The sequence below is a fragment of the Lepidochelys kempii genome, chromosome 1, assembly GCF_965140285.1.
Source record: "Lepidochelys kempii isolate rLepKem1 chromosome 1, rLepKem1.hap1, whole genome shotgun sequence".
In the NCBI taxonomy this organism is placed as follows: domain Eukaryota; kingdom Metazoa; phylum Chordata; order Testudines; family Cheloniidae; genus Lepidochelys; species Lepidochelys kempii.
In genome coordinates this window covers 10,335,599-10,362,221 of record NC_136380.1, presented here as the reverse complement: position 1 = coordinate 10,362,221, position 26,623 = coordinate 10,335,599, and the positions used below count along the sequence as shown (strand labels likewise).

Here is a 26,623-nt window from a genome sequence, read left to right as displayed (position 1 = left end):
CCGACACATCAAACCAGCCAGCCATGTGCCTTGCGATCAGCCACTTGGTCCCCACGCAGAATAAAAAGCAGACACTGGAGATCGGCGTATGAAATTTATTAGGAAAAAAATTCCCCATTTTTTTCCCCTTCACAACTATTTAAGGGAGAAAAACAAAATGAAACCCCAGAACAACCAATGTAATAAGAAGACAGAAAAGCTGGAAAATATTTCACACACACACACACGCTAGGTAAGAGATCCCCTACAAACCGGCCGGGCTTTACAGTATCTACAGGTGGCTATGTACAAGGGAGAGAGAGAAAAAGAACCACACTTACATACAAAGCAACATTAAAACCAGCAAGGGTGCAAAACACAGCCACAGCTTGGAAGCAGCCACTTCACATTTTGGTTTGGTTTGTTGCCTCCGCTTTTATACAGCGCCAGGGGAATCCGAGTGGCAACTACGCAGCGAGGTGTGGATGTTGGTGCGTCTGTGACACCCCCCCCCCCTTCCCCTTCGCTCTTTTGTGCTCGCAAGTGAGCGGAAGGAAGGGAGCACCTGGCCCGGGTCCCAGCTCTTGCTTCATTTGCAGGAAAGTGTCCGAATAGAAAAGGACCAGGCTGCGGGGGAAAAGCGCTGATGTCCGCAGGTAAGCTAGCAGTGGTGGCATTCTCCAAGGGGGAAATCAGGCCAGCACAAGTTCTATGCACCCCCTAAGTCCTAGTGCTTCGTTATGCACAGGCCTTACACAGGGGTGAATTTCACCCTCTGTTTTTATTTACACATCTCCAGTGGAGAAAAAAGGGATAGATTTGACCACTGATTCCCCCGCCCCATGTTATGCGCCCTTTTTCAGCATGCCACCAATGGATAAGTCAGACCCTTAGAAACTATCATTAAAACCACGTTACCGCAAGTTTACGTACGCCGTCAACTTTGCTCTTCACGCAGCGGAAGATGGAGTGTCGATAAATAATTTCCCATTCCCAAACAATGGCTATAATACAATGTGGTGGTTACAAATTAATTACAAGCACTGCCCGATAAAATCGAATGGAGCGTAACAATCAGAGTAAGCTTTGTTTTCAGGGTTGGGAGGTTTTTTTGCCTTTAGGGGTTTGTTTGTTTTTTTTTCAATTTCTTTGCTATCTTCCCCTCTGCAAATACTTACAGTTGTTCTAAGAGGGATTGTGGTAGAAAGAAATAGACGTACTCCTATACAAAGCTATCAGCCAACATTCACATTTAGTAACTACGCAAGGTCCTACCAAGTATTTTATACAAAGCATCTTTCTAAAGGCAACTCTGAATAGGTAAGGCAAATGAATACATGTTTTCGGTTAGCATCCTTGTCTTCAGAGTCTCCCACTGTTCCCCACATACATCAGCACACACGACATATATTCAAAGAAACATACAATTAAAAAAAGACCCCGAGGAAAACCTGTATGTAGCCCAAATCCACAAGAAATTCATACCCACAGCATGAGCCAATGTCTGGTCGCTGGATGGTGCGCAGAGCAGGTAGGGATGACACCCATGTGTACTGCATGTCGCTGAAGACCAGATGTTCCTACATTTACACACTGCAGTGCTCATCCACCCACAGGATCCAGACAACCCTGCCCTTCCTCCCCAGGTAAATAGTCCAGCTGCTGATTACACTGATGCACTTTGGTAGCCCTTTCCATTCGAGGCTCTCAAAGCCTGAATAATGGTTCCAGCCTCAGAGCAGCTCCTGTGAGATAAGAGAGTCATTGATGGGGAAACTGAGGCACGGGGAGAGAGAAAGTGATTTGCCTGAAGTCGCGCAGTAAGTCAGTGGCAAAGCCAGGAATAGCATCCTCATTTAGGACACAATCTGCTGCCCTAAACACCAGCTCCCTCTTTTTCCCCATGCTGAGCGCTGCTCTGGGATAGAAACCTGCAGCATGGTCTCCAGGACTCTAAGCCTCAGCTGCTGTGTTTACCAGCATGGGTATTTACCGGCCCGATGTGCTTCTGACTGGGATTTCCCCCGCTTTACAGCACTGAAAATTCTCCTCAGCAGTTCGGGCTCCATTCCCGCAGACCGAAAGGGAAGACAGAGCGCGCAGTACAAAAAACGTTGAAAGATGGCGTGCAATGTGGACCGAAGCAAAGGGAATGGTGGGATGCGAACCGATGCATCACAGGGCGTTGGGACAGGACCCAGAATGCCCCGCCCCCTTCCCACAAGCCACAGCGCCAGAATGGGAAGAGGTGTTCGATGGGATAGCTGCCCATCGTGCACCGCTCCCAATGCCACGGCAAGTGCCACAAATGTGGCCGGGCCAGTGCGCTTGCAGCTGTCAGTGTGGACAGACTGCAGCGCTTTCCCTACTGCGCCCTACGAAGGCGGGTTTAACTCACAGCGCTCTACCGCTGCACGTGTAGCCGTGCCCGGAGATTAAACACACCCGGCAGCTCCTACCGCTCCTCAGCCGTAGGTTTTAAGGCCAGATCGGACCATTGTCACCACAGAGTCTGAGCCCCCACGTAACACAGGCCAGTCAACGCTCTTGAGACACTCAGCAGTGAGTATTGGGTAAGGCCATCATCCTCCTCCTCCACCAAACATTTATGTAACTCCACCCCCGTGCTGACACCCCACAGCCAGTATGCGAAGACTCCTGCCGCCAGGTCGGCGTCAGATGGCTTTGGTGGAGGTTCGCCAGGCTCGCTATTTCAGAAGGTGCTGCTTTAGCAAAGCAAAGGGACCAGTTGTTGTGAAATACGCCCCTGTGGCCTGCTTGTGCCTTCGAAATAGGGTTTAGCTGGGACTTGTGCCAGTGTAACCCACACACCTCCTGGGTGTGGTGTTCTGTCCCCCCCAGCGACACCCAGACCACTTAGAGATTAATGAGTCTGCTGCAGCCTTAGCTAAGAGCCAGGCGGCTTTTAGCTCACGTGGGACAGTCTCATGCACTAAGCTCCAGAGGCCCCAGGTTTGATCCCATCTGCCGACAACCGGGGTCTGTCGGTGTTACACCAGCACTCTGCACAGGGTGAATTTCACCCCCTAGGGACAGCCACACTTGGTTCATTGTGATCAATGCAGTTTGCAGTGTCGGGGACCCCAGGGCCACGCTAGCCTACCTCCATGTTTTGCAGTATCCGTTATTGGGGAAGAGCCTGGGTTCTCTGGACTTGCTACAAAAAACGACACAAGACCAGCTGACACCACCTGGCCACATTCTCTTTGGAGACTCTTCTGCCTCTAGATGGTGGCGCTCTCCTGTAGCTCCCATTCCTCTCTTTATCTGGAGGACTGCGTGGAGCAGGGGTTAGGGTTAGGGGTTAGGGGCCTAGGCCAAAAAAGGCAGAGCTGAGGGAGACCTTGGATCGGGGCTCTGGACTGTTTCAACTCGATGGGGCCAACCCATAAGCCCAGATCTGGCTCTAAACTTTCCGAAAGGTTGGGGCTCTTCAGTGTAGGGTGTTTAGCTTTGGGCCATCTCTCGTACAGGGGTTAGAGAGAGGAAGTCCCATCCATCCATCAAATCCAGCTCACGACAAAGGCGAGATGTAATCCTCAACCGTGGATGCCACAGTCCTTCTGCTCCTGCTTCTTGGTCTTCATCTGGGTTCCTCACCCTCTGCTGATGGCCCTCGAGCACCGCCAGTGGTGGGAATTATGTCATCACCGCACAGAGCTGTTTACGCCGTCAGCTGGGAGACCAAGGAGCCCCTGGCCGTGGAGATCCCAGACCCTGTTCCCATGCTAATGCCCCTTGTGAGAAAGAATCAAGTTGAGCATGCAGAAGACAAGTGAGAAAGCAGCAGACTGGCCTCTGCGCGGAGTGATATCCTGGGGGGAACAGCCGGGGCGAAATCCTGGCCCTACTGAAGTCAATGGCACAAACCCACTGATTTCAGTGGGGCCAGGAATCCAGCCCAGGCCGTTCAGTGTCTTCCCAAGAAGGAGGAACAGCACCCAGGCCTATGTACACTAGTGACTGCTGCGATTGGCAGGGGAAGATGACGTGGGAAAGGATTTAAAGGCCCACACGGACTCCACCAGCAGGCCTGTCCTCTGATCAATAGCAAACGAAACCGGCAAGTGCTTCAGCACCAGATGTCCTCTTGAGTGAGAACGTGGGACCAGTGGGACCAGGCCATGCAGGAGACAGGGCTCTGCCCCCTCTATCGTCTGTTTCCCTGAAGGCTGGGACACCTCGCCCCCGTGACGATCATTTGCTCAGCAGATGATTTGTTCCTCAGAGTCCACGGGCAGCTGGGACGGGCTGGCCACAACACTACAGTACCGGCCTTGGGAAGAAAGTCCGTATTTCCTGCTTTCCTGGCGACCACCTGAACGCTTTGCTGCAGCTCTGCCACTCACGGGCCCGAGACCTTACGCAGTCCGTGGAGTCAGTCGGAATTCAAGGCATATAGCGGGGAAAGCGCCAGGTTAGGGTCTGTGAGTGCGACACGCGGGTACGTAGCTAGCAAGCTGTACGCTCGGTGGCTGGCGCGTTTCTCTCCCTGCTGCAGTCCTGCCATCCCCCGAGTCACTTAGACCCGTCGGCCCCAGGCCACTAACACAGCGGGTGCAGCAGAAAAGAGACCGGTGAGCGGGTCAATAAAAGGCCTGAAGGAGGCTTAAAACCCCGCCAGCGTCCACAGGAAATGCTGCCCCCGGCACATTTCAGACGGCGTGTGTGACACATGCCCTCCGGATTCTGTGTCCAACCTAGGCCTCTAAATAACCTCCGTGCTGGCCCCGCTAGACAAGGTACAGGCGGCCCGTGCATCTGGTGAAGGGTGCAGAGTGCTATCTGGCTCCCTGCGCTCCGGCTCTGCGCCATTGCTCAGGGAACACCACTGCTCAGGGAGACACTGCTTGGCAGATGCCTTCTGGAACCGGCACGCCCCATCAAGGGCAGCCGGGGCACGTCTGCGTGGTCGGCTGCTGGCTCGGCTGGGTATCTGCAGGGCACACCTGGGTACCGGGACCTTCTCTGCTAAAGCCTCCAAAGGGCAGGTTTCAATTACAAAGGCAGTGATGGGCCAAGATGTGGGCGAAGGGGAAAGTGCTCTGTGCTGACGTCACTGGATGTGCGTCTGCTTACACCGGGCGTGGCTCTGGCCCCGCAGATGCCCCCTTCTGAGATCACAAGCTGGCAGTGATCATGCGCAGGCGTTTCTGCTCAGCAGTTAGAGGCATGTGCATGGATCAGGGGCGTTTTATGGCCTGCAGACTCCAGTCTCTCCTCTCCTGCAGTGTCCCCTCAGGACAGGTTTCCCTGTCGGACGGCTTTGTGCTCCTCTCTGGATCTAAACACCCTTCCTCTGCCCTCCACCACTGCGAGACAGCAGGAGGCGGCTGGCCCTGGATCCGAGAGCAGGGAGGCTGTCATTGGGAGGAGAGCAGCCGTGAGCCTGTGCTTGGAAGTACGGGACCTGTCATGCCTGACTGCCTGGAGGTCAGAAAAACACATCGTGCTCTCAGCCAGACATCCCCGGAGCAAAGACCCGGTTCTACGGCCCTACTGCTCCGCGCCCACAGGTACGTTCACGAGGACGCGCCACACGTGATTTCTCCCGGCCATTCGTCTCTGCAACCCTCGGGAACATTTCCGCTCTTCTTGGCGACTGGCCCCCTCTCCTTTCCGTCCCTGCCTGCCTGCACAGCTCTCCCCTGTCCCAGCCTCACGGGCCATGTAACTCCCCATTCAACAGCCAGGGTTTGCAGATCAGCCTGCAGGAAAACCTCTCCCCCCACCCTGAAGCAGCCAGCGGCGAAAGTCCTCCATGTCGGTCAGCCCGTGAAGTTCAGCTCTCAGGAGGGCGTGAAGCATGAGACCCTGGTCTGGGAAGTGAGGGCAGCCGTGCTCAGAGGAGAAGGGCAGCCTCAGGCCTTCTCAAAGCACACACTCTCCCTGGTCCTGGCGAACCCCTTTCTGTTCCCAGCGCAGACACCGAGCCCTGGAGCCATTGAAAAGCGATGGTCCCCGTACAGAAGGGGATGAGGGAAGTGCGGTTCATTTCAATGTACAGCAAAAGGAGTCCAAGGAATAACGCCCGCCCCCCGGCATCCAAAAGAGCACGTGGGTGAGTGTCCTGAACAGGTGTGAATCAGAGCCGCCGTCTCACCCGCGGGGCTAGGCACGGCCTGGGGGGGACCGTGACTGCAGAGAACGCACTGGACAAATAAGGATTTATCAAAACCAGCTCCCTCTTTCCTTTGGATCCAGGAGAAAAGGGACAAAGTCGCTGGGTTTGTCGATCTGTCACCCCCTCCCCCCCAGCAGTGAGGAGAACCTCATTGCGCCACCGTCTCCATGTGTCCCTCCGAGTCCAGGCAGCCGTTCATCTTGGCGCTCTCCCTGTCCATCCCCTGCAGGTCGTACTCCTCATCCAGGAAGTCCAGCGAGTTGTTGCTGGGGAGGCCCCTGATGGTGAATTTGTGAGACACTTTGGTCCACTGCTCCCTGTTGCTGGCCACCCTCTCATACAGCTCGGTGGCTCTCGGGAACAGGTCCTGGAGCAGCCTGGGGGACAAGGAGAATGCCCGTCAGCAGGAGGGGTAGCGAGCCATAGCCCCGGGGGCCGTGAACTGCCCCCGGGGCTGGCCGGGGCGGAGAAAACAAATGGGCACTAAACTAGGCAGTCCACACCAGACACATGAGCCCGTCATGAGGCAAACGCCGGCAGGGTTAGGCCCCTGGCCAGGGCAGATAACTTGGGCTGGGGCAGGGAGAGCCAGCCTTCCCACTCTTGGCTTCACCCAGATCTGGCCACTAGTAGCGCCAGCCAGCCCTTTTTATCTGGCCTGCTTGGCCCTGATTGGCCTCTGCCTGCTCCCGGCCCTTCTAGGCATGAGGAGACCAACTCTCGCTGGTTCTGCCTGCAGCTGATCATGGGAGGCCCCTCTAGGCCTGAACTCGCTGCTTTTCTCTTCCAGCTGGACATTATCTTAGGGTGGGGCGTGCTGATGAAGTCCCAGTTCCGGGGGTCGGGGGGAGATGGGGGAGACACACCACCCACCAGAGAGTGCCCAGTGAGGCTTGTGCCGGGCTCTGACTGTCCCGGAGCTAAGCAGCCCCTGCCACTGGAGGGTACCAGGGATTGCAGCGTGCCCTCCCTCGGGGTTAAACAGGAGCTGATGGCAGGGCATTCGTGTGTGTGTGGGGGGGGAGGATTGGTTAAACAGGATCTGCTGCACAGGGCGGTGTGTGTGTATGTGGGGTGGGAGCGAGTGTGTGTGTGTGTGGGTTAAAGAGGATCTGATGCCCAGGGCAGTGTATGAGTGTGAGTGTGGGGGGGTGTGCGTGGGGAGGGGGGTGTTAAAGAGGATCTGATGCCTAGGGCTGTGTGTGAGTGTGCGTGTATGGGGGGGGCGGGGTTGGTTAAACAGGATCCGATGGCAGCACTCAGTGTGTGTGTGTGTGTGAGGACTGGGGGGGGGCTCTGTGTGTGTGTGTCAGGGCTGGGGGGGGCTCTGTGTGTGTGGGGAGGTGTGTGTGTGTGTCAAGGCTGGGGGGGCTCTGTGTGTGTGTGTGTCAGGGCTGGGGGTGGCTCTGTGTGTGTTTGTGTCAGGGCTGGGGGTGGCTCTGTGTGTGTTTGTGTCAGGGCTGGGAGGGCTCTGTGTGTGTGGGGAGGTGTGTGTGTGTGTCAGGGCTGGGGGGGGCTCTGTGTGTGTTTGTGTCAGGGCTGGGGGGGCTCTGTGTGTGTTTGTGTCAGGGCTGGGGGGGCTCTGTGAGGGGGTGCGTGTGTGTGTGTCTGTGTGTGTTTGTGAGGGCTGGGGGGGGCTCTGTGCGGGGGCGGGGGGGAGCGTGCACGGCGCTGCTAAGCTCCATGCAGCTGCTGCCATTGTCGGCGCTGTTCCTGCATGGAGCCCTCCCCTGCCCCCAGCAGCCGGCCCCCGGGGACTCACTTATAGATGGGCATGGCAATGTGCTCCATGAAGCTGATCTGCAGCTCGGGGATGTAGGCCTTCTCCCGGTCCATCATCTCCATGGGGCGGTTGCCCATGGCTTTTTCCTGCAGAGAACAGGCAAAGGGGGCTGTGATCCCCGCAGTCCCTGGCTTCATGCCTCCGAGCCAGCAATCCCCGGCCCGCATCACCCTGTCCCAGATGCCCAGCCAGCCTGGGGCTGGTTTAGTCTCCTCTGGGAGCACACAGCCCCATGGATGGAGGGTGCAGAGGGCCAGCTGTAGGCCTGGCTCTGCCTCCACCTGGCCCGTGTCTGGTGCCTCCTGGGGGCGTCAGAGGGAGAGGCTGGCAGGTGATTCAGTGTGGAGAGCCAGCGCCGGGTTTTTTAAGATGTCCTGAAGAACCACAGCTGAGCCGAACCCAATCTAAGGATGGGGGGGAATCTCTGGATGCTTCCCTGTCCCCAGCCAGGACAAACTGCCCCTTAGGATGGGCTCAGCCATGCCAACCAGCAGCCCGCCCCAGTCACGCCAACGTCCGGCTGAAACGCGGGCATCAGACACCCTGGAGTGAAAGCCAACCTCCACGCGCTCTTGCTGGAAATGCAGCCCCTGGCCTGCAGCACGGGGTGGCCTGGGAACAAACGGAAGGAAGCCAAGCCCGACACACCGGCTGCCCCAGAGGGATTTATTCACGTACCAGATCTCCCTGGGAGAAGAACTCCTTGTAGATCAGCTCCTGTGAAGGACAGTCCATGGATCAGAATCACTCCACGCTAGCTCCGGGATCCCCTGCTCTGCTTCGAGAGAGACTCCTCTGCCCAGACAGTGCCGGGCTCCTCCCGTGAGACACGGGGTCTCTCAACCTCACTGACATTTCTCAGCGTGCTCAGTGTTTTAACCGAGACGGCTTTAACGATTCGAAGGGACGTGAGGAGGGTCAGCAGGGCTCGGAAGAGACGAGTCTCTGCCGTGTAGCTCGCCTCACCGGGCCAGCGCACTCAGAGCAAGGTGCAGAGCAAGCTAGAGGAGACCTTTCCTTACGCAAGGCAGGTTTGACCTGTGGCACTCACTGCTGCAGGAAGGTCCCTGCGTCAGTCGAAGGCCTGCTAACGCTCTGCCCACCGATAAGGCAGGGCGGCGGTCTGGCTCAGCAGCCCCCATGCTCAGAGCCGAAGATGATTGCCGGCTGGGAGTGAGGAGGAGCGCTCTCCCATGAGGAGCACTGCGCAGCTGGCGAGGGTAACGGTAGGCCTTGCTTTGCCCGCCTCTCTAGCGCTAAGTGCTGGCCACTGGGGGGAGCTGGACTGGAGCAGCTGGACCTAATGTGTGATATTAGCACCGAGACTCGGATGCACCCGGCTGTAGGTGGCAGCTCCTACCAATGAGCACAGCAGCCTCCCCCGTTACCCTTCCAGGGGGCGCTGGACCCCTGGACACCACATTCGGATAGCACGGCCCCGGTGGAAGCGGCTGGAGCCCCCCTAGGCCGGGCCCAGGCACCCCCGCGGAGGAGGAGGGGCCCCGCAGGTACTCACAGCGATCTTCCTGGTGGTTTTCCAGCCCTTGGTCTGGTCGGAGAGGTCGCAGGAGGTCATGAGCAGACAGAGCAGCAGGCTGTGGTGCTGCTTGTTCTCCGGGTCGTAGCCGCCTGGGCAGGGGAGGAAGAGGGACGAGTGACGAGTTCCTGGGCGCCCGCGGGTCAGATCTCGTGTTGCGCTCCCGGCCGCGGGGCCGGCGACCCCTCTCCCCAGCCTGTCCCGGGGCTCCAGCCGAGCTCCAGCCCACTGCCAGCCGGCTGGAGCCCAGCGTGCTCAGAGACGGAAAAGCTCTGCCAAGCTCTTCACGCCCAGATCCTCCAAGGGGTTTAGGCGCCTAACTCTCCTTGGTGTCCAGGGGAGTTAGGAGCCTTTGAGGCTGATGGGCCCTACTCTGGATTCCCCTGGGTTGGGCCCGCTGTAGGGCTCCAGGACCCACTCCCAGATGCCTGCCGGACAGGGACAAGGTGCAGGAGGAGTCAGCATCCCCCCGCATTCAGGGGCATTGGGGGGGAGGGATAGCTCAGTGGTTTGAGCATTGGCCTGCTAAACCCAGGGTTGTGAGTTCAATCCTTGAGGGGGCCATTTAGGGATTGGTCCTGCTTTGAGCAGGGGGTTGGACTAGATGACCTCCTGAGGTCCCTTCCAACCCTGATATTCTATGATTCTATGATTTGCGCCCGGGGGGGTCAGGGCACAGTGAAGGAGCTAAGGAGTGTGTGGTAGCTGCCCCCCAGTGGTCACACAGGAGCATTACAACCTGCGGATTTCAACTTCCGCCCTCAAAGGGAAGCTGAGGACAACTGGGGTCTGCTGCTGTTTCTAAACCCAGGCCCCGAGATGTTTTCCTGTTCTAGCTGTAAATCAGGCGGGAGCCCTTGGGTGGCTGCTGGCCGCCATCCCAGGGACCAACTCCAGACTCCCGGCAGCGGGATCTGGGAGCATTTGCTAGCGGCCGGTTTCACGTAGCGAATGCCTTCCGCTCCCACCAGCGCCCCGGGGGCCTTTACCTTCCGCCATCTTCTGCAGGTCCTTGAAGATTCGCAAGTGGTGAGCGAGATCCGTGGCCAGAATAATGTCCCTCATCAGATCCAGCATCCTTTGGTAATCCTGCAAGGCCAATCACACCGCGGCTGAGTGCCATGTGGCTCAGGGGACCTCACACCACGCGGCCTGATCGACACAGAAAGGTCAAGGGAGTCAGCCAAGGTCATCAAACGACTCAGTGGCAGGACGGAAAATGGGACCAAGGAGACTCAAGTCCCCATCACCTGTTCTAACCACTAGACCACGCTTCCTTCCACCTCGCAGCCCTGCGGCTTTTATGCAGTGGAGTCCACAGCTGGGTCAGGAGCTTTGTTTAATCAGTGAGAGTTTCCCCTGGAAGCAGACACCCTTTTTGGATCAAAGACGCCTCGGATCCAGGAGGAGGGAGGTGTGGCTTGTCCGAACCTGGCACAACGGGGCTCGCTGCATCTGGCCACGCGATTCGCCGAAGGAACCAAGGAGCGAAGCCCAGGCCGGCTCACACCTCTGGGAAAAGGACTCCGTCTGGATGTGGCTTCAGTGAGGCGCAGTGCCTGGCTGGCCCTTCTCACCTGGAGAGCAGGGCTCTAACCCTGAGGGGGGCCCCGCCCGAAAGGGAAACAGTCTCAGCACATGCCTAGAAGCCAATAGCACCACATAATCTGGTACAATATGGCCCGGCTGAAGGGCCAGGGGATCCGGTGGGTCAGGAGTCAGGGGCCTTGGACGCAGCCAAGGTGCATCGACAGAACGGGCGGTGGGGAGTGTAAGGCTGGACTAGCAGGGGGGCTGCACGTCAGGGGTGAGGGGCGCCGGCAGCACAGTGTGTGTGTGTGGGGGTGCAGGGCTGGACTAGCGGGGGGGCTGCACGTCGGGGTGAGGGGCACCGGCAGCGAGCTCCGCCCCACTCACCTTGCGGGAGAAGTGGTCGAAGATGTTGCAGCCGTGGGTGTTTAGGATGGCGATGGCCTGTGCGAAGTGGTGTCTCTGCGGGGGGAAACCGAGGCACGGCAGGGAGGGCTGCATTAGTGAGAGGGCTCCACCAGGGGGCAGCACCCCCCCATCGATGCATGCACTCCCCCTCCCCAGCCCGTAGGGACAAGCGGGGCAGGACTCCATGCTCCTTATGGCTGGGCTGTGGGGAACGTATGGAGGGGGCAGGCAGGGGCTTTCCCTGATATTCCACCCCCCAGGCCTTGGGCTTTCCCTAAGCTGCCCTCTCTCCTCGTCCCCACGTGAGGGAGGAGGTGATGGGGAACTCCATGCCCATCTATCCATGGCCCCCACACCTGTGACAGCCACCCTGCCCTGCTGCCAGTGTGGAGCTGCAGAGCACCCCCGAGGCTGAGAACTGCTGCAGTTGTTTCACTGGTGAGCTAGGCAAGCAGCTGCCAGAGCCAGGCCCCGTGCCCTGAGCGCGGCAGGGTGTGGGAACGAGGTGAGGCGCGGGGCAGAAAGCATTTTACCTCCATGACAGAGCCCTCGGAGCTGTAGAGCGCCGCCAGGACGGATTTCTGGAAGACAGAGGGGCACCATGTGGGGAGGCCAGCCAGTGATAGGGTGAGGGCGTCCGTCTCACTGGAGCTTTAGGGTTAGTGGGGGCTGCAGCTGGGCAGGTGCCCCCCTGTCACAGCCCTGCTGGCCTCCCAGCCTGGCCTCAGAAGGGACCCAACCCTGGCGCTGGGGCTGGTGGGGTTTGGGACCAGGAGCCCATCTACAGGTGCAGGGGGCCGAGGTCGTCCGCCAGTGTCACATAGGGGCCACGAGAGGGGTGGGCACGTTCTGTTGCTGTGGCCCACAGGCTGTATATTCCCCGCCCCATCCCTCTGCTCATGGGGGGCCCCAGTAGCAGGTCCCCTTCCCATTGTAGGGCACAGGGCTGAGATCTGGCGTCAGCCAGAGGCGCTGGCCCTTGCGTCTTGGGGGCTGGGAGGGATCCCACCCTCCGAACAGGAGGCCAGACCGTCCCCCTGTGACGTAGGAGAGGTCTCCTCGAACCCGAGCCAAACTGGACTTTCCAGCCCCTTGCCTCGTGGCGGGGCTGGGAGCCGGAATCACAGGGGAGGGAGAATGAAAAACAAGCAGACGAAAACACCCCTGAAGCTCATTCCCGAGCCGGGGCCAGGTCGGGTTTTGGACCAAGGTCTGGGGCAGCTGGCAGGAGCCAGCGAGGGACAAAGCCACACGATCCCCGCGAGGGCTGGACAGGTCCTGGGTGCTCGGCTCATGGCAGTTGCAGTGGTCCCCGCACCATGGCTCTCCCTGCCCCTGGAGGGTTTGTGGGGAAGTTAGGTCACCTCTCGTCGCTGTACATTTTCCTTTGCTTAGCAACAGCTGCCCAGTGTTCAGAGCGAGGTCCCCAGGGCTTTGGTTCCCCCACAATGAGGTGTCCGGGGAGCCCGACCCCCAGCAGCTTCATCTCCAGCCCCATCAGGGAGCCAAAGGCCTGGTGCCTGAGGATCTTCTGTAACCCCCCAGCCTCACCGACAGATCTCCTGTAATCCCCCGGCATTACCAGCAGATCTCCTGTAACCCACCGGCCTTCTCATCAGATCTCCTGTAACCCCCCAGCCTCACCAGCAGATCTCCTGTAATCCCCCAGCATCACTGGCAGATCTCCTGTAACCCCCCGACCTCACCGGTAGATCTCCTGTAACCCTGGGCCTCACCATCAGATCTCCTGTAATCCCCGGGCCTCACCGACAGATCTCCTGTAATCCCCCGGCATTACCAGCAGATCTCCTGTAACCCACCGGCCTTCTCATCAGATCTCCTGTAACCCCACAGCCTCACCAGCAGATCTCCTGTAATCCCCCAGCATCACCGGCAGATCTCCTGTAACCCCCCGACCTCACCGGTAGATCTCCTGTAACCCTGGGCCTCACCATCAGATCTCCTGTAATCCCCCAGCCTCACCGGCAGATCTCCTGTAATCCCCCAGCCTCACTGGCAGATCTCCTGTAATCCCCCGGCCTTCCCATCAGATCTCCTGTAACCCTGCAGCCTCACCGGCAGATCTCCTGTAACCCCCCAGCCTCACCATCAGATCTCCTGTAACCCCCCAGCTTTCCCATCAGATCTCCTGTAACCCCTTGGCCTCACCGGCAGATCTCCTGTAACCCCCTGGGCTTCCTATCAGGTCTCCTGTAATCCCCCAGCCTCAGCAGCAGATCTCCTGTAACCCCCTGGGTTTACTAATGGATCTCCTGTAACCCCCCAGGTTTACTAATGGATCTCCTGTAACCCCCCGGGTTTACTAACGGATCTCCTGTAACCCCCGGCCTTACCGAAGCCACCTGGAACGAGTTATTGGTGCCTCTGTGGTCCAGGTCGTGACACATGCAGGAGACGAACAAGGCGAAGATCTCAATGTCTCTGTGGAGAAAAGGACCGGCTGAATCACGGTGACGAGGGACGGGAGGGGCTCTTGGGGCAACGCCTCCCTCTCTTGGGGGCCAGCTCAGCCCATTCTCTGCAGTGACCTCTCCGGGCTGACGGGACTCTGGCGCCGGGGCCGTCTGAACTAGCCTCACTTCTGCAGCTCCAAGCAGGCAGCCACATTCTGCCGCCGCTGAAAGTGTGTTGGGGGGGGGATCCCCATTGAGCTCAGCGGATCCACCCACAGGTGCAGGGATCACTTTGTGCACCCACTTCTGGGCTGGAACGCTGCCGTTTCATGCAGGGGCCTTACGGTTTGGGACAGGAAGTGAACAGGAGCAGTGCATGTGGGAATTCAGTGTGGCAGTGTGGAACGGCCCAGGGCCAACCCCCTGACTTGTGCAATGTGCTGTGGGCAAGCGGCGAGGACCTGTGTCAGCTGGTGCACCCTGGAGAGCAGCACAGCGCCCCCTAGCACCAAGCCAGGGAACTGGGCTGATGGAGACTCGAGGGGAGGGCGCCACCTGCTGAATCAGCTGGGGAGAGGGGGCGGTGTAGGTTGCCCGCCCAGCCGAGCTGGGAGATACACAGGCCAAGGGGCCGGGGTACAGACCCGGGACGGGGGGAAGCTGGCTCTCTGCAGGAGCCGTAACCATCCACCTACTCCAGGTATTTGACCAGCTCCAGGTTCTTGTAGAGCAGGTAGCAGAAGTGGGAGACGGAGAAGGCATGCATCCAGTTGTGATAGGGAGGGTCCCGGTAGCCCTTCCTCACCATCAGGCAGAACCTGGCCGGAGCAAGGGAGAAGGGGATGAGAAGGCAGCCGCCCCCGGGGAGCCGGCGCTCGGGTCTGGCAGGCCACCAGCACTGCCCCCGTGCTCCAGGCAGAGAACACCGGGCAGGCTGCAGGGCAGGGAGCTTCCACCCATGAACTGCCATGTCATAGACTCACAGGACGGGAAGGGACCTCGAGAGGTCATCTAGTCCAGTCCCCTGCACCCGTGGCAGGACTAAGTGTTATCCAGACCATCCCTGACAGGTGTTTGTCCAACTTGCTCTTAAAAACCGCCAATGATGGAGATTCCACAACCTCCCTAGGCAACTTATTCCAGTGCTTAACCACCCTGACAATTAGGAAGTTTTGTTAATGTCCAACCGAAGCCGCCTTTGCTGCAATTTAAGCCCATTGCTTCTTGTCCTGTCCTCAGAGGTTAAGGAGAACAGTTTTTCTCCCTCCTTGTAACTTGAAAACTGTTATCATGTCTCCCCTCAGCCTTCTCTTCTCCAGACTAAACAAACCCAGTTTTTTTCAGTGTTCCCTCCTAGGTCATGTTTTCTAGACCTTGAATCATTTTTGGTGCTCTTCTCTGGACTTTCTGCAGTTTGTCCACATCTTTCCTGAAATGTGGCGCCCAGAACTGGACACAATACTCCAGTTGAGGCCTAATCAGTGCGGAGTAGAGCGGAAGAATTACTTCTTGTGTCTTGCTTACAGCACTCCTGCTGATACATCCCAGAATGAGCTTTGCTTTTTTTGCAACAGCGTTATACCGTTGACTCATATTTAGCTTGTGGTCCACTATGACCCCCCCAGATCCCTTTTCGCAGGACTCCTTCCTAGGCAGTCATTTCCCATTCTGTATGTGTGCAACTGATTGTTCCTTCCTAAGTGGAGTACTTTGCATTTGTCCTTATTGAATTTCATCCTATTTACTTCAGACCATTTCTTCAGTTTGTCCAGATCATTTTTAATTTAAATCCTATCCTCCAAAGCACTTGTAACCCCTCCCGGCTTGGTATCGTCCACAAACTTTACAAGTATACTCTCTATGCCATTATCTAAATCATTGATGAAGATATTGAGCAGAACCGGACCCAGAACTGATCCCTGTGGGACCCCACTGGTTATGCCCTTCCAGCATGACTGTGAACCACTGATAACTACTCTCTGAGAACGGGTTTTCCAACCAGTTATGCATCCACCTTATAGGAGCTCCAGCTAGGAAGCATTTCCCTAGTTTGTTTATGAGAAGGTCATGCGAGACATTCCCAAAAGCTTTACTAAAGTCAAGATATACCACGTCTACCGCCTCCCCACTCTCCACAAGCCTTGTTACCCTGCCAAAGAAAGCTATCAGGTTGGTTAACATGATTTGTTCTTGGCAAATCCACGCTGTTACTTATCACCTTATTATCTGCTAGGTGTTTGCAAATTGATTGCTTAATTATTTGCTCTATTATCTTTCCGGGTACAGAAGTTAAGCTGACTGGTCTGTAATTCCCTGGGTTGTCCTTATTTCCCTTTTTATAGATGGGCATTATTTTTGCCCTTTTCCAGTCCTCTGGAATCACTCCTGTTTTCCATGACTTTTCAGAGATAATCGCTAATGGCTCAGATATGTCCTCATTCAGCTCCTGGAGTATTCTAGGATGCATTTCATCAGGTAGCCTCTGATCCTACCTCATTTTGCCTGGCATTCACTAGGTTAGACGCCCAATGGCTACTCACCTTTCTGGTGAAAACTGAAACAAAAAGTCTTTTAGCACCTCTGCCATTTCCACATTTTCTGTTATTGTTCCCACAAACCCCGCCCCCTCATTGAGTAACAGGCCAAACCTGTCTTTGTCTTCCTCTTGCTTCTAGTGTATTTATCACGGGTCCTGCTGTGCTCACAAGCCCTGGGCACAACTGGCTCTGCAGCGCCTTGCCGTGTCACAGGCGTGTGCATGCACATGCCTGAACCTGTGAGTGTGCGTGGATCTGTGTGTCCGTGGATCTGTGAGTGTGTGTGGATCTGTGTGTCTGTGTACCTGTGAGCGTGCGCGGATCTGTGGGTCTGTGTACCCGTGAGTGTGCGTGGATCTGTGTGTCCGTGGATCTGTGAGTGTGTGTGGATCTGTGGGTCTGTATACCCATGAGTGTGCGTGGATCTGTGTGTCCGTGGATCTGTGAGTGTGCGTGGATCTGTGGGTCTGTGTACCCGTGAGTGTGCGTGGATCTGTGGGTCTGTGTACCTGTGAGTGTGCGCGGATCTGTGGGTCTGTGTACCTGTGAGTGTGCGTGGATCTGTGTGTCCGTGGATCTGTGAGTGTGCGCGGATCTGTGGGCCTGTGTACCCGTGAGTGTGCGTGGATCTGTGTGTCCGTGGATCTGTGAGTGTGCGTGGATCTGTGAGTGTGCGCGGATCTGTGGGTCTGTATACCCGTGAGTGTGCGTGGATCTGTGAGTGTGCGTGGATCTGTGTGTCCGTGTACCCGTGAGTGTGCGTGGATCTGTGTGTCCGTGGATCTGTGAGTGTGTGTGGATCTGTGGGTCTGTATACCCATGAGTGTGCGTGGATCTGTGTGTCCGTGGATCTGTGAGTGTGCATAGATCTGTGGGTCTGTGTACCCGTGAGTGTGCGTGGATCTGTGTGTCTGTGTACCTGTGAGTGTGCGCGGATCTGTGGGTCTGTGTACCTGTGAGTGTGCGTGGATCTGTGTGTCCGTGGATCTGTGAGTGTGCGCGGATCTGTGGGTCTGTGTACCCGTGAGTGTGCGTGGATCTGTGTGTCCGTGGATCTGTGAGTGTGCGTGGATCTGTGAGTGTGCGCGGATCTGTGGGTCTGTATACCCGTGAGTGTGCGTGGATCTGTGTGTCCGTGGATCTGTGAGTGTGCGTAGATCTGTGTGTCCGTGTACCTGTGAGCGTGCGCGGATCTGTGTGTCCGTGGATCTGTGAGTGTGTGTGGATCTGTGGGTCTGTATACCCGTGAGTGTGCGTGGATCTGTGTGTCCGTGGATCTGTGAGTGTGCATGGATCTGTGGGTCTGTGTACCCGTGAGTGTGCGTGGATCTGTGTGTCCATGGATCTGTGAGTGTGCGTGGATCTGTGTGTCCATGGGTCTGTGAGTGTGCGCGGATCTGTGGGTCTGTATACCTGTGAGTGTGCATGGATCTGTGTGTCCATGGGTCTGTGAGTGTGCGTGGATCAGTGTATCCATGTACCTGTGAGCATGCGCGGATCTGTGGGTGTGTGTACCCGTGAGTGTGCGTGGATCTGTGTGTCCGTGGATCTGTGAGTGTGCGCGGATCTGTGGGTCTGTGTACCCGTGAGTGTGCGTGGATCTGTGTATCTGTGGATCTGTGAGTGTGCGTGGATCTGTGGGTCTGTGTACCTGTGAGCGTGCGTGGATCTGTGGGTCTGTATACCCGTGAGTGTGCATGGATCTGTGTGTCCGTGGATCTGTGAGTGTGCGTGGATCTGTGGGTCTGTGTACCTGTGAGCGTGCGTGGGCTCAGATGCCCGGGGTAGGAGCATGAGCTGGACGGGGAGGCTGTTTACGCAGGGCCACCCTCTGTTATTTCCTGGCCCTGACTCCTTTGGCCAGGGGCTTGCTAGTTTGTGGGCTGTCCACCTCCTCCTGTGCCTGTGCCCCTGCCCTGCTCCACCCCCTTCCCGGCCGAGGATCTCAAAGAGCTGCACACACACCACTCCATTAAGCCTCACAGGGAGACGGGTCAGGATCCTTGGCCTCGCTTTACAGATGGGCAGAGTGACGTGCCAGGGCCAGGAACAGAACTCAGGAATCCTGGCTCCCAGTCCCCGCCCCGCCATTATCCGTTACCTGTACTGAGCCAAGTGCGTGCTAGGTGCTTTGCTCTCCCCTGCCCTGAACGACCCCCCCACCCCCCAGTCTCTGTAACACCCTGACGCCCTGCGGCTGCCCAATGCGTGTCTCCATCCGGGTATTTCCTCTTCTCCGGCTTCAGTCCTAATCCGGGGCCTACCTGGTACCGAAGTGCTGGGCAAGAGCACCCCCTGCTGGTCACAACCTCTCCCCCGCCCCGGACGCTTGGCTCCCAGTGCAGCCAAGCCTCCGTGCCGAGCCGCGAGTGAGCCCACCTGGCTAGCGTCTGGCGATCCATTTTGTAGTTGTTAATGAAGTTCATGTCCTGCAGCATGCTCAGGATGGCCTGCGGAGGGAAAGGGAGCGGAGAGCTGGCTGAGAGGCTGCTCCCGGGCACACCTGGCAGGGGGCTGGCGCTGAGGGGGCCCGGCTGGGAATGGAGATGACCCGCTGCACCCCTCTCGGCGTTCCTTGAGGGCAGCAGCCACATACGGCACAAACTCTCCACCAAGGGGGGGGCAGCCAGTGATGCCAGGAAATCGTATCGACGCCTTGGACCCAAGGTGGGATTGGAGCGCGGGGCACCCGTGTTAAACAAAGGCGAATGCAGCTCCTTGGCGGACAGACGCCCCAAGCCAGAGCTGGATCCTAGCCCAGGCTGTCTCAGGTACCTACTTAGAACCCATCACCGTAGCATCAGATACCTCCCGGATTTCTCCAAGCACCCCTCGGAGGCGGCCCAGGGTTACAGACACTGGAGGCACAGAGTGATCCGCCCATGCAGGCTGTGGCAGAGACCCACACTTTGGGCACCCTAGGCTAGCCCCTAACCCCTGGCTCATCCCCCTCTCAGGGACGGGCAGGCCCTAGACGCCGGCCCCGTGGGCACTGACCATGGGCGTGTCGTCCTCGGGCAGCGAGCGCGGCGTGTAGGTGAAATCGGCGAAGCGATAATCGATGCTTTCCACGGGGCAGATCCCGTCGCTGAGCAGCTTTTTGTATTCCTCGTCCGAGACCTGCAAGGGAAGCCCCAGGAGGGGCTGTGAACGCCGGGGGCCAAAGCCGGGGCCTGGCGGAGGAGCTGCAGACACAGGCCGCATTCAGCCGGGCACGGGCGCGCAGTGCTGCCCTGTCAGCCCTGTGCCAGGCTCCTCTGTCCACCAGGTACAGCCTGGGCAGCGGCGGGACTGGCGCCATGATCTGACCCGGAGGCAAGAGGGTTCCTGCACCACGGCCCATGCTGCCCCCGGCCTCTCTGTGGAGCCTGTCAACGTGGGGGCCAGTTAGTGCCATTGGGGTAATCAGTGCACTGCTGACCCATCGGGATAGTCAGAGGCTGTGACCCGGTTACACTGGGGCAAATCCAGAGTTTGCCCCTAAAATGCAGCCAGCTCTGGGGCGGAGCAAGGTAGTAACGTTGAGTGTGCAGCAGCCTGTAGGCCGGGGAGCGCAGACTGGCCCCTCCGGGGCGGAACGAGAAGGAAGATGAGCTAGACACCCATGGCGTCACCCATCCCCACTCACGGCTCAGTGCTGCGGAGACAGTGACAGCCAGCCCCACGCCCCCAGCCGCCTCGGCCCCATTCCCTGGGAGCCCCCCACCCCCTGACCTTCATGTGGTACATCATCATTTCGTTGGCCACGTGGCTTCGGTACTGGGCTTCGTGGACCTTCTTGTAGAGCAGCGACTGGAGAGGAGGGAAGCAGAGGGTGGTCAGAGCCCCGGGCGGACATGCTTCTGCTGCCCTTGGCTCTCCCGTGGCCTGAGCCCCCGCCCCGTGCGCTCAGCATGAGTCTTTCCAGGAACTCAAGCCCTTCAGTCTCCTTAGGCCTAAGGCACGCAGCACTGGGGCGCACCTGAGCTCCAGCCCCCCACTCCCCCGACCTGAACTCACGCGCACATGGCTGGGCATCGCCTTCCACTTCCCCAAGGGTGCCGAGAGGCGACAAGATTCACCAATGACCCAGCGTTATTTGGGGCTCTGCTCGCTACCTGGAACTACGCTCCCCTCTCCATGTGCAGCTGAAATGCGGCTGCCCCTGGGGTGGAACCCGACAGGCAGTGCGGAGCCACACAACCACTTGGGACAGGAAGGGAAGAAGAGTCTGGTGTCCAGTCGCAGGGAGAAGTTAGACCCGGGGGGCCCAGGGCTCACCCCACTCTGTGCTGACAGCTGCCTGGAATGCTCCGTAGAGGGCAGCCGGTCTGAAAACGTCAGGGTTGGGGCGGGGAGGCAGACGCTGCTGCGGTGTCGCTGGGTCCCCAGCCTTTCCCGACTCACTGCATCCACCTCTTCCCAGCGAAAGGGACTTGGGGAGCTCGGCAGCTTCCAAGGATGGGCCAGTGCCCGAGCCACTGAGAGCCCGGTATGGGAATCCACCCCTCCTCCTGAGGGCGCTGGACCCACCCACACGAGGCAGCCCCCCCTCCCTCCCCGCCGCTTACGTGGGCGATGCTGATCCCGCAGTAGATGGAGAAAGCCGTGGCCAGGTCCTCGTCGAACTTGCTGAACCAAGGCCCGTTAATCTTGTTGACCAGCTCCGCCACCCCGATGACCTCTGGAAGAGCAGCGAGAGCCCAGTGTACCGGCGCCCGGGGCCGGGGCCGACACACAGGGAAACCCGGCCGCCCTGGACTCCCAGCCATATTCCGGCATGGGTCTGTCCAGGATGCTGGTCCAGAGGGGGCAGGGCTGGGGGAGGGGGAGCCGGTCCCTCCTGCCTCCCACTCCAGCGACCCACAATTCCCAGCACTGGGCGAGCAAGTTGAGTTGGGAGGAAAGGTCAAAGCCCTGCGTGAAGCCAACAATGGGGTGCCTGGCCAGAGGGCAGGGGAGGGAGAGTGTGTCCCTGGTGGGGCACTGTGCATCTCACAGGGATTGGCGGGGAGGCCAGCGAAGGGTTAAGCAAACCGGCTTTTGGGGGAGCCGGGGAGGACTGAAATTGAGTGGGGGGCGCCACTACGTGACCTGAGGATTTGCTCCCCCTGGCTGTTTGCAGACACTCTACGGCCACTGGCAGGGAATCGAACCAGGGACCTGCAGGGCCCGCCTCTCCCACACCGCCCAGTCAGCGCCAGGCTGCCATAGTGGGGCTGGTACTAGAGGGCGACATGCCCACAGGCATGGGGATAGCAGGACCCAGGTCGGGAGAGGCGGCAGGGACCGACCGGCTGCTAGCGGCACCGGTGGGGGGCGTTTAACGGCAGCATCGCCGGGCCGCTCGCACTGGGTGGTTTGACTCACCAATATGACAGAGCCCCGAGGGCAGCCCGTGCCGCCCTCCAGTCCCACAGGGGAAGGGCAGAGGCCACCTGGCTGCCCACAGGAGGGCCAGGGCGTGATCCCACTGCAGGGGGGATGACCTGGCATAGAGGGTGTTAACGTGGGGGCTGCCACTTGCCCCCCCGTAGATGGTCATGGCCGGGCGGGGCCAGGCCAGTGTAAGGTGCTGGGCTGGAAGCCCCGTGGCCCCAGAAGGGCTATGGCACAGCACCATGCTGTTCAGAGCCAGCTCCCCCATCCTCGTTTTGATGGTGAGCTCTCTAAGCAGGGCCTGGCATTTGCAGTGTCTGTACAGCCCCTAGCACCCAGGCCTGGCTCGGGCCTCACTGCAATACGATTAACACCTGCGGGGGCTAGACAGCCTGGCGGCTTGGCACCGGAAACATGTCCACTGGGGGTGGGCTGGCGATGGACTTGCCTAGTCAGCATGGCTTGGCGTGTGTGCGTGGCGGCCCCGGGACTAAATCAGCCTGCTGCTGACACCCAGCCACAGGAGGTGCTGCTGTGGCTCAGGTAGTAGGGGCTGGTGCTTTGGAGTAGGAGAGCCCAGGTTCTAGACCTGCGGCTTGATGACCCAGCGGTGTGGGGGGCCCAGAGGATTTGGCCTGTGTGTTTTAAATAAATCACACCCACTAACCGAGGTTATTTTGCCAGACACGGCAGAGCGGGGCTGGGGCTAACAAACCCAGCTGTTGTCCGGCGCGCTGGAGTTAGCCGGCCTGTTGCGAAGCACAGGGATGCCATTCAATCCCTGGCCAGCTGCTGGTGCCGGCGGGCCAGGGGACTCCCAAGCTCCACCAAGCTCAGGTTCTGGGGCTCCTCCCACCTGGGGATCTCAAAGCACTTAGGAACACTTAGTTAAGCCTAACAATAAAGTCCCCGGTAAGGTGGCTACATAGACATGGGCCAGATCCTCAGCTGGTGTGTTGCTGACTTCAATGGAGATTTGGCAGTTAATGCCTGCTGGGGATCAGGCCCAGATGTTGTGACAGGTGGGGAAACTGAGGCACCAGTTCAGTGGCTTGCCAAGGGAATCGCAGTGGGTTGGTAACACACCCTCCTGAATCTTATCCCTGTATGTTAGCCATAAGCTCACCCTGCCACCTGGGTGCAATGGGCTGAGCATCAGACTCCATCCATCCTTCGGGGTGCGGGACTCTCTGCCCCGGGGAAGGGCTGGGGTCTCCAAAGTGCGCGGCACTTAAACAAGTCTCAGGGCAATTTAAATTCACTCCTCCCTTCTCACAGCCCGCTCCGTGACAAGGGTCAGTTCCATGCTCGTTATCTGAGAAGTGGGGAAACTGAGGCACAGAGCTGTCACGTGCCTTGTCCGAGATCACAGAGCCGCGAGCAGGCCATAGGGGTCCTGCTACCACCACTAGAGCGGGGCTCCCTCATCCTCAGCACCGGTGGCGAATTAATACAGAGGCTGCTTCTCGACCTCCTCCGCTTCCCTTCTTCTCCAGCTGCTCTGACCCGTCGCCAGGCTCCTCTTGGGAATGAGGAGCCAGGAGACTGGCGGAGGCAGCTGGAGACACGGAGGAGTTGGCTGCACAGGGGCCGCCGATGGATCCCAGCTCGAGGAAAGCTGCTCTGGGAGAACACGTGGTCAGAAACTACGCCCTGGCGATCAAGCCGGGATCTGATGGGTCTTTGCCCTTGTGTGGCCTCGACGACCGCGGCACCCCAAGGGCGCGGCATCGAGGGAGTGCTGTGTCCAATGCCCGCGTGCCCTGGCAGCACCCGGGGAGCTGCACCCCGATGCCCAGCACTGCCCGGGCTCTCACCATGGCTCTCGTTCTTGATGGGGAAGCAGAGGATGTTTCGGGTCCGGAAGCCGGTGCTGTCGTCCACCCCCCGGTAGAAGAGCGGGTGGGAATAGGCGTCCTTGATGTTGAGGATCTTCCCCGTCGTTGCCACGTGACCCGCAATGCCCTGATCCGCCGGGATGCGGATTTCGTAGCTCTGAGGGACAGGATTGACCGAGACGTTGGCCCCATGCTGTCCAGCCCTCCCCATGCCCATCTCTGTCCAATCCCTTGTCCTCCCAGGGCTCAGGGAACCACCTCCCATCCCCATCTCCTGGGATTCGGTCCCATCTCCCTACCTTGCACCCTGCCCCTCTCCAGCTCCATCTCCAACACCCGCCCGGCCTCCCTGTCCCAGCTGAGTCGCCATCTCCTGGCCCTCATGTAGCAGCGCCCTCGGCCTGGCATGGAGACCGCTCTCCTCCTCATGACCAGCACCCCCTGGTCTGGAGCGGGTGGCTCCAGCTGACCCCCTCGGCCTGACCTCATCCTCAGGCCTGCTCCATCCTCCAGGCCCGACGCCACCGCCCGCAGCTCCCTCTGCTGGTGAGCCCCAGGCCCGCCAGGGAGGGCTTACCTCGTCATCCACCACGCCCCCGTCAAACACCTTGGCCACCAGCTCATGGCTGAACGTGTCCAGCAGGAAAACCGAGCATCTGCAAGAGACAACCAGCCGCTCAGCCAGATCTCCACAGCAAGCACCATCCAGTCACAGGCAAGGCAGCGGAACGACTCCGATTGACTCCCCTCGGCTTCGGACCAGGCCCACGGCCTCTGGTTAGCACATCTCCCCTTTGGATTCACTGACCCAGCGTCCCACCATGAGACGAGAGATTCCCGTGATCCTGGCCTCTGTGGTCACCAGTGATCCCGGGGCATGGAGTGTTAGCCCCACAGTTCTGGCAACATTCCAGCTGGGTAATGACATTCGGCTTTCCTCAGTTTCCCCGGCTCTTCCTTCTGGACAAGGTATTCTTCACCTCCTGTCCTAAACTTGACAAAGCCCTGGCTGGGATGATTTAGTTGGGGATTGGTCGTGCTTTGAGCAGGGGGTTGGACTAGATGGCCTCCTGAGGTCCCTTCCAACCCTGATATTCTATGATTCTATGAAACCTCCAGGCATACATCCAAACAAAATTGGCAACCCTATGTCCTCTACCCTGGTCCCTTCCTGTGGTTTTTCTCATGGATAGGGGGTAATCTAGCCCTCTGCACTCAAAACAAACATGGACATTAAAACATTTATACTCCTCTTCCTGTTATATTTGCAAATGCAGACACCTGAGAAGGAGAAAATTAAGATTGGAAGTGTGTAACCTTAACTGTGCCCCCCTGGGCCATGTAACCTTAACTCTGCCCGCATGCCATGTAACCTTGACTCCAGCCCCCAGGACACATACCCCTAACTCTGCCCCCTGGGACATGAACCTTTAATGTTGCCCCTTGCCCTTGTGCATCTGCATCATTATGCTGCAGTTGTTAGTCACACAATCGTGTCTATTTCTCAGCTATTATATTGCACCGTAGGAGTCTCTCTCTGGGACACGAAGCTGCATGCTGCAGGAGCCAAAGAACACACTTCTCCTCGCGCCCTGGGTAGGCTGCGTGTGGGTGAGTTTTGCCCAGCCCGAGTCTCTGCAGCCGCTTGGGCTATTGGCCTGTGGGCCAAGCCCGTGTGAATCAGGCCCAGCCTCGGGAGCGCAGGGTCAGGCCCCGTATTTGTACCTTTGTGGGGCTGGGGGTCTCGGGTAGGGGTTTCCGTGCGGCTGTGCAGAAGGTGAGTGAGCCTGGCATGCTCCAGGGCTGGTGACAGCAACCCTCAAGCCCCTTGGGGGCAGCTTTGCTGCCTTTCCAGGGCACAGGATTACACGGGACTGCGGCGTGCTCGTCACCCTGTTCCTTGTGAAGCGCTGGAGGGAGCAGGCAGCCGGGCAGCTGCGTTCTAAGTGCAGACCTGAGCCCTGAGCCCCTGCCCTGGGCAGGATCCGGCCCAGGACAGTCCCAAGAGAGAGCCACGCTGATCAGAGAGAGCAGGGCCTGGCTTCTCCTGAGCCCGGGGCAGGGGATGCCTGGAGCAGCAGCTCTGCTGGCTTTGCCGGACCTGCTCCGATTCACGCCGGGGGGACGTGAGAGGAGAACCAGGCCCCGTCTCCACGCTCAGGAAGTCTGCAGGCTTGCTGCCCGACTGGGGCATGGCGCGGGGAGCGAGCGTGAGGAGGAGGAGGGGGGAGATTTACACCGGGGAGCCGGAGATCAGAGCTGTAAAAGTAACCAGGGAGGAGCAGCTTTCCCACAGGATCAGCTGTTCCCGGCGCATGTCCCAGCCGCAGAAGAGGTCCAGGAGCGTAATCCCAGCGTGCGTGCACACACGGCCTCCTTGGGAGCAGGGGGCACCCAGGCTGACTCCCCGCCCCCAGGGTAACGCCTCGCGCAGAGCAGCCGCTCACTCACATTTCGGCGTTGCTGAGACTCCGGGCTTCCGTGATGATCTCCTGGAGCAGCACCGACACGTCGTCTGCGGGGGAGAAGCGGATCGTTTGGCAGCTCAGACCAGGCCCAGGCAGCCTGGGCAGGGGCAGGGCGGTTCCGGGCACCGGCGAGGGGCCACGGAGCCTCTCACCTGTAGGCCTGAGCCCCCTGACGCTGAGCAAGAGGCCTCTCCAAGGGACGGCTCTGTGACCAGAGCTGGTGGCCTCGGGTCGTGGCGCATGGGGGCCGACAACACCCTAAAGCAGGAGCTATGGGGTTAGGCCAAGGTCCTGGCTGTCAGCCCCATACCTGACCCATTACTAGGATGCCAGGCTGCAGCTCTGTAGTCTGAACACGCCAGGGTTCTAATCCCGGCCCCAATGCCAGCTCCCTCCACAGTGAGTCACTTCCCTGCCCCGTGCCTCAGTTTCCCCATCTGTACAAGGGGACAGTGCCACTTACTTACTCTGCAGGCAGGCTGGGAGGCTTGGCGAGATGCCCGGGGATGAAGCAGCTGCTATATAAATGGTGCAAGGGCCAGATTCTGCTCGCCATGACACCGGGGTAAAGCCGGAAGGATGTGACTTGGAGCCCCCTGGGGTCACTGAGACCAGGAGCTAGCAAT

General features: G+C 58.8%; 1 protein-coding gene across 2 annotated transcripts in view; it reads right to left on the bottom strand.

Annotated features, from left to right (window-relative positions):
• Positions 1–80: 80 nt before the first annotated feature.
• PDE2A (phosphodiesterase 2A) overlaps positions 81–26,623 on the bottom strand; it is a 366,524-nt gene continuing 339,981 nt past the window's right edge. For both annotated transcript variants that reach the window (XM_073333785.2, XM_073333795.2), the window contains 16 exons: positions 25,981–26,044; positions 24,107–24,185; positions 23,509–23,686; positions 20,884–20,996; positions 20,048–20,125; positions 19,331–19,453; positions 18,713–18,783; positions 14,492–14,614; positions 13,737–13,824; positions 11,916–11,963; positions 11,362–11,436; positions 10,434–10,533; positions 9,424–9,536; positions 8,586–8,624; positions 7,887–7,993; positions 81–6,501 (listed from right to left, as the gene is read on the bottom strand). In XM_073333785.2, the coding sequence (XP_073189886.1) occupies positions 6,273–6,501; positions 7,887–7,993; positions 8,586–8,624; positions 9,424–9,536; positions 10,434–10,533; positions 11,362–11,436; positions 11,916–11,963; positions 13,737–13,824; positions 14,492–14,614; positions 18,713–18,783; positions 19,331–19,453; positions 20,048–20,125; positions 20,884–20,996; positions 23,509–23,686; positions 24,107–24,185; positions 25,981–26,044 (1,628 nt within the window). In that variant the 3' untranslated portion in view covers positions 81–6,272. The remainder of the gene's footprint in view (positions 6,502–7,886; positions 7,994–8,585; positions 8,625–9,423; positions 9,537–10,433; positions 10,534–11,361; positions 11,437–11,915; positions 11,964–13,736; positions 13,825–14,491; positions 14,615–18,712; positions 18,784–19,330; positions 19,454–20,047; positions 20,126–20,883; positions 20,997–23,508; positions 23,687–24,106; positions 24,186–25,980; positions 26,045–26,623) is intronic.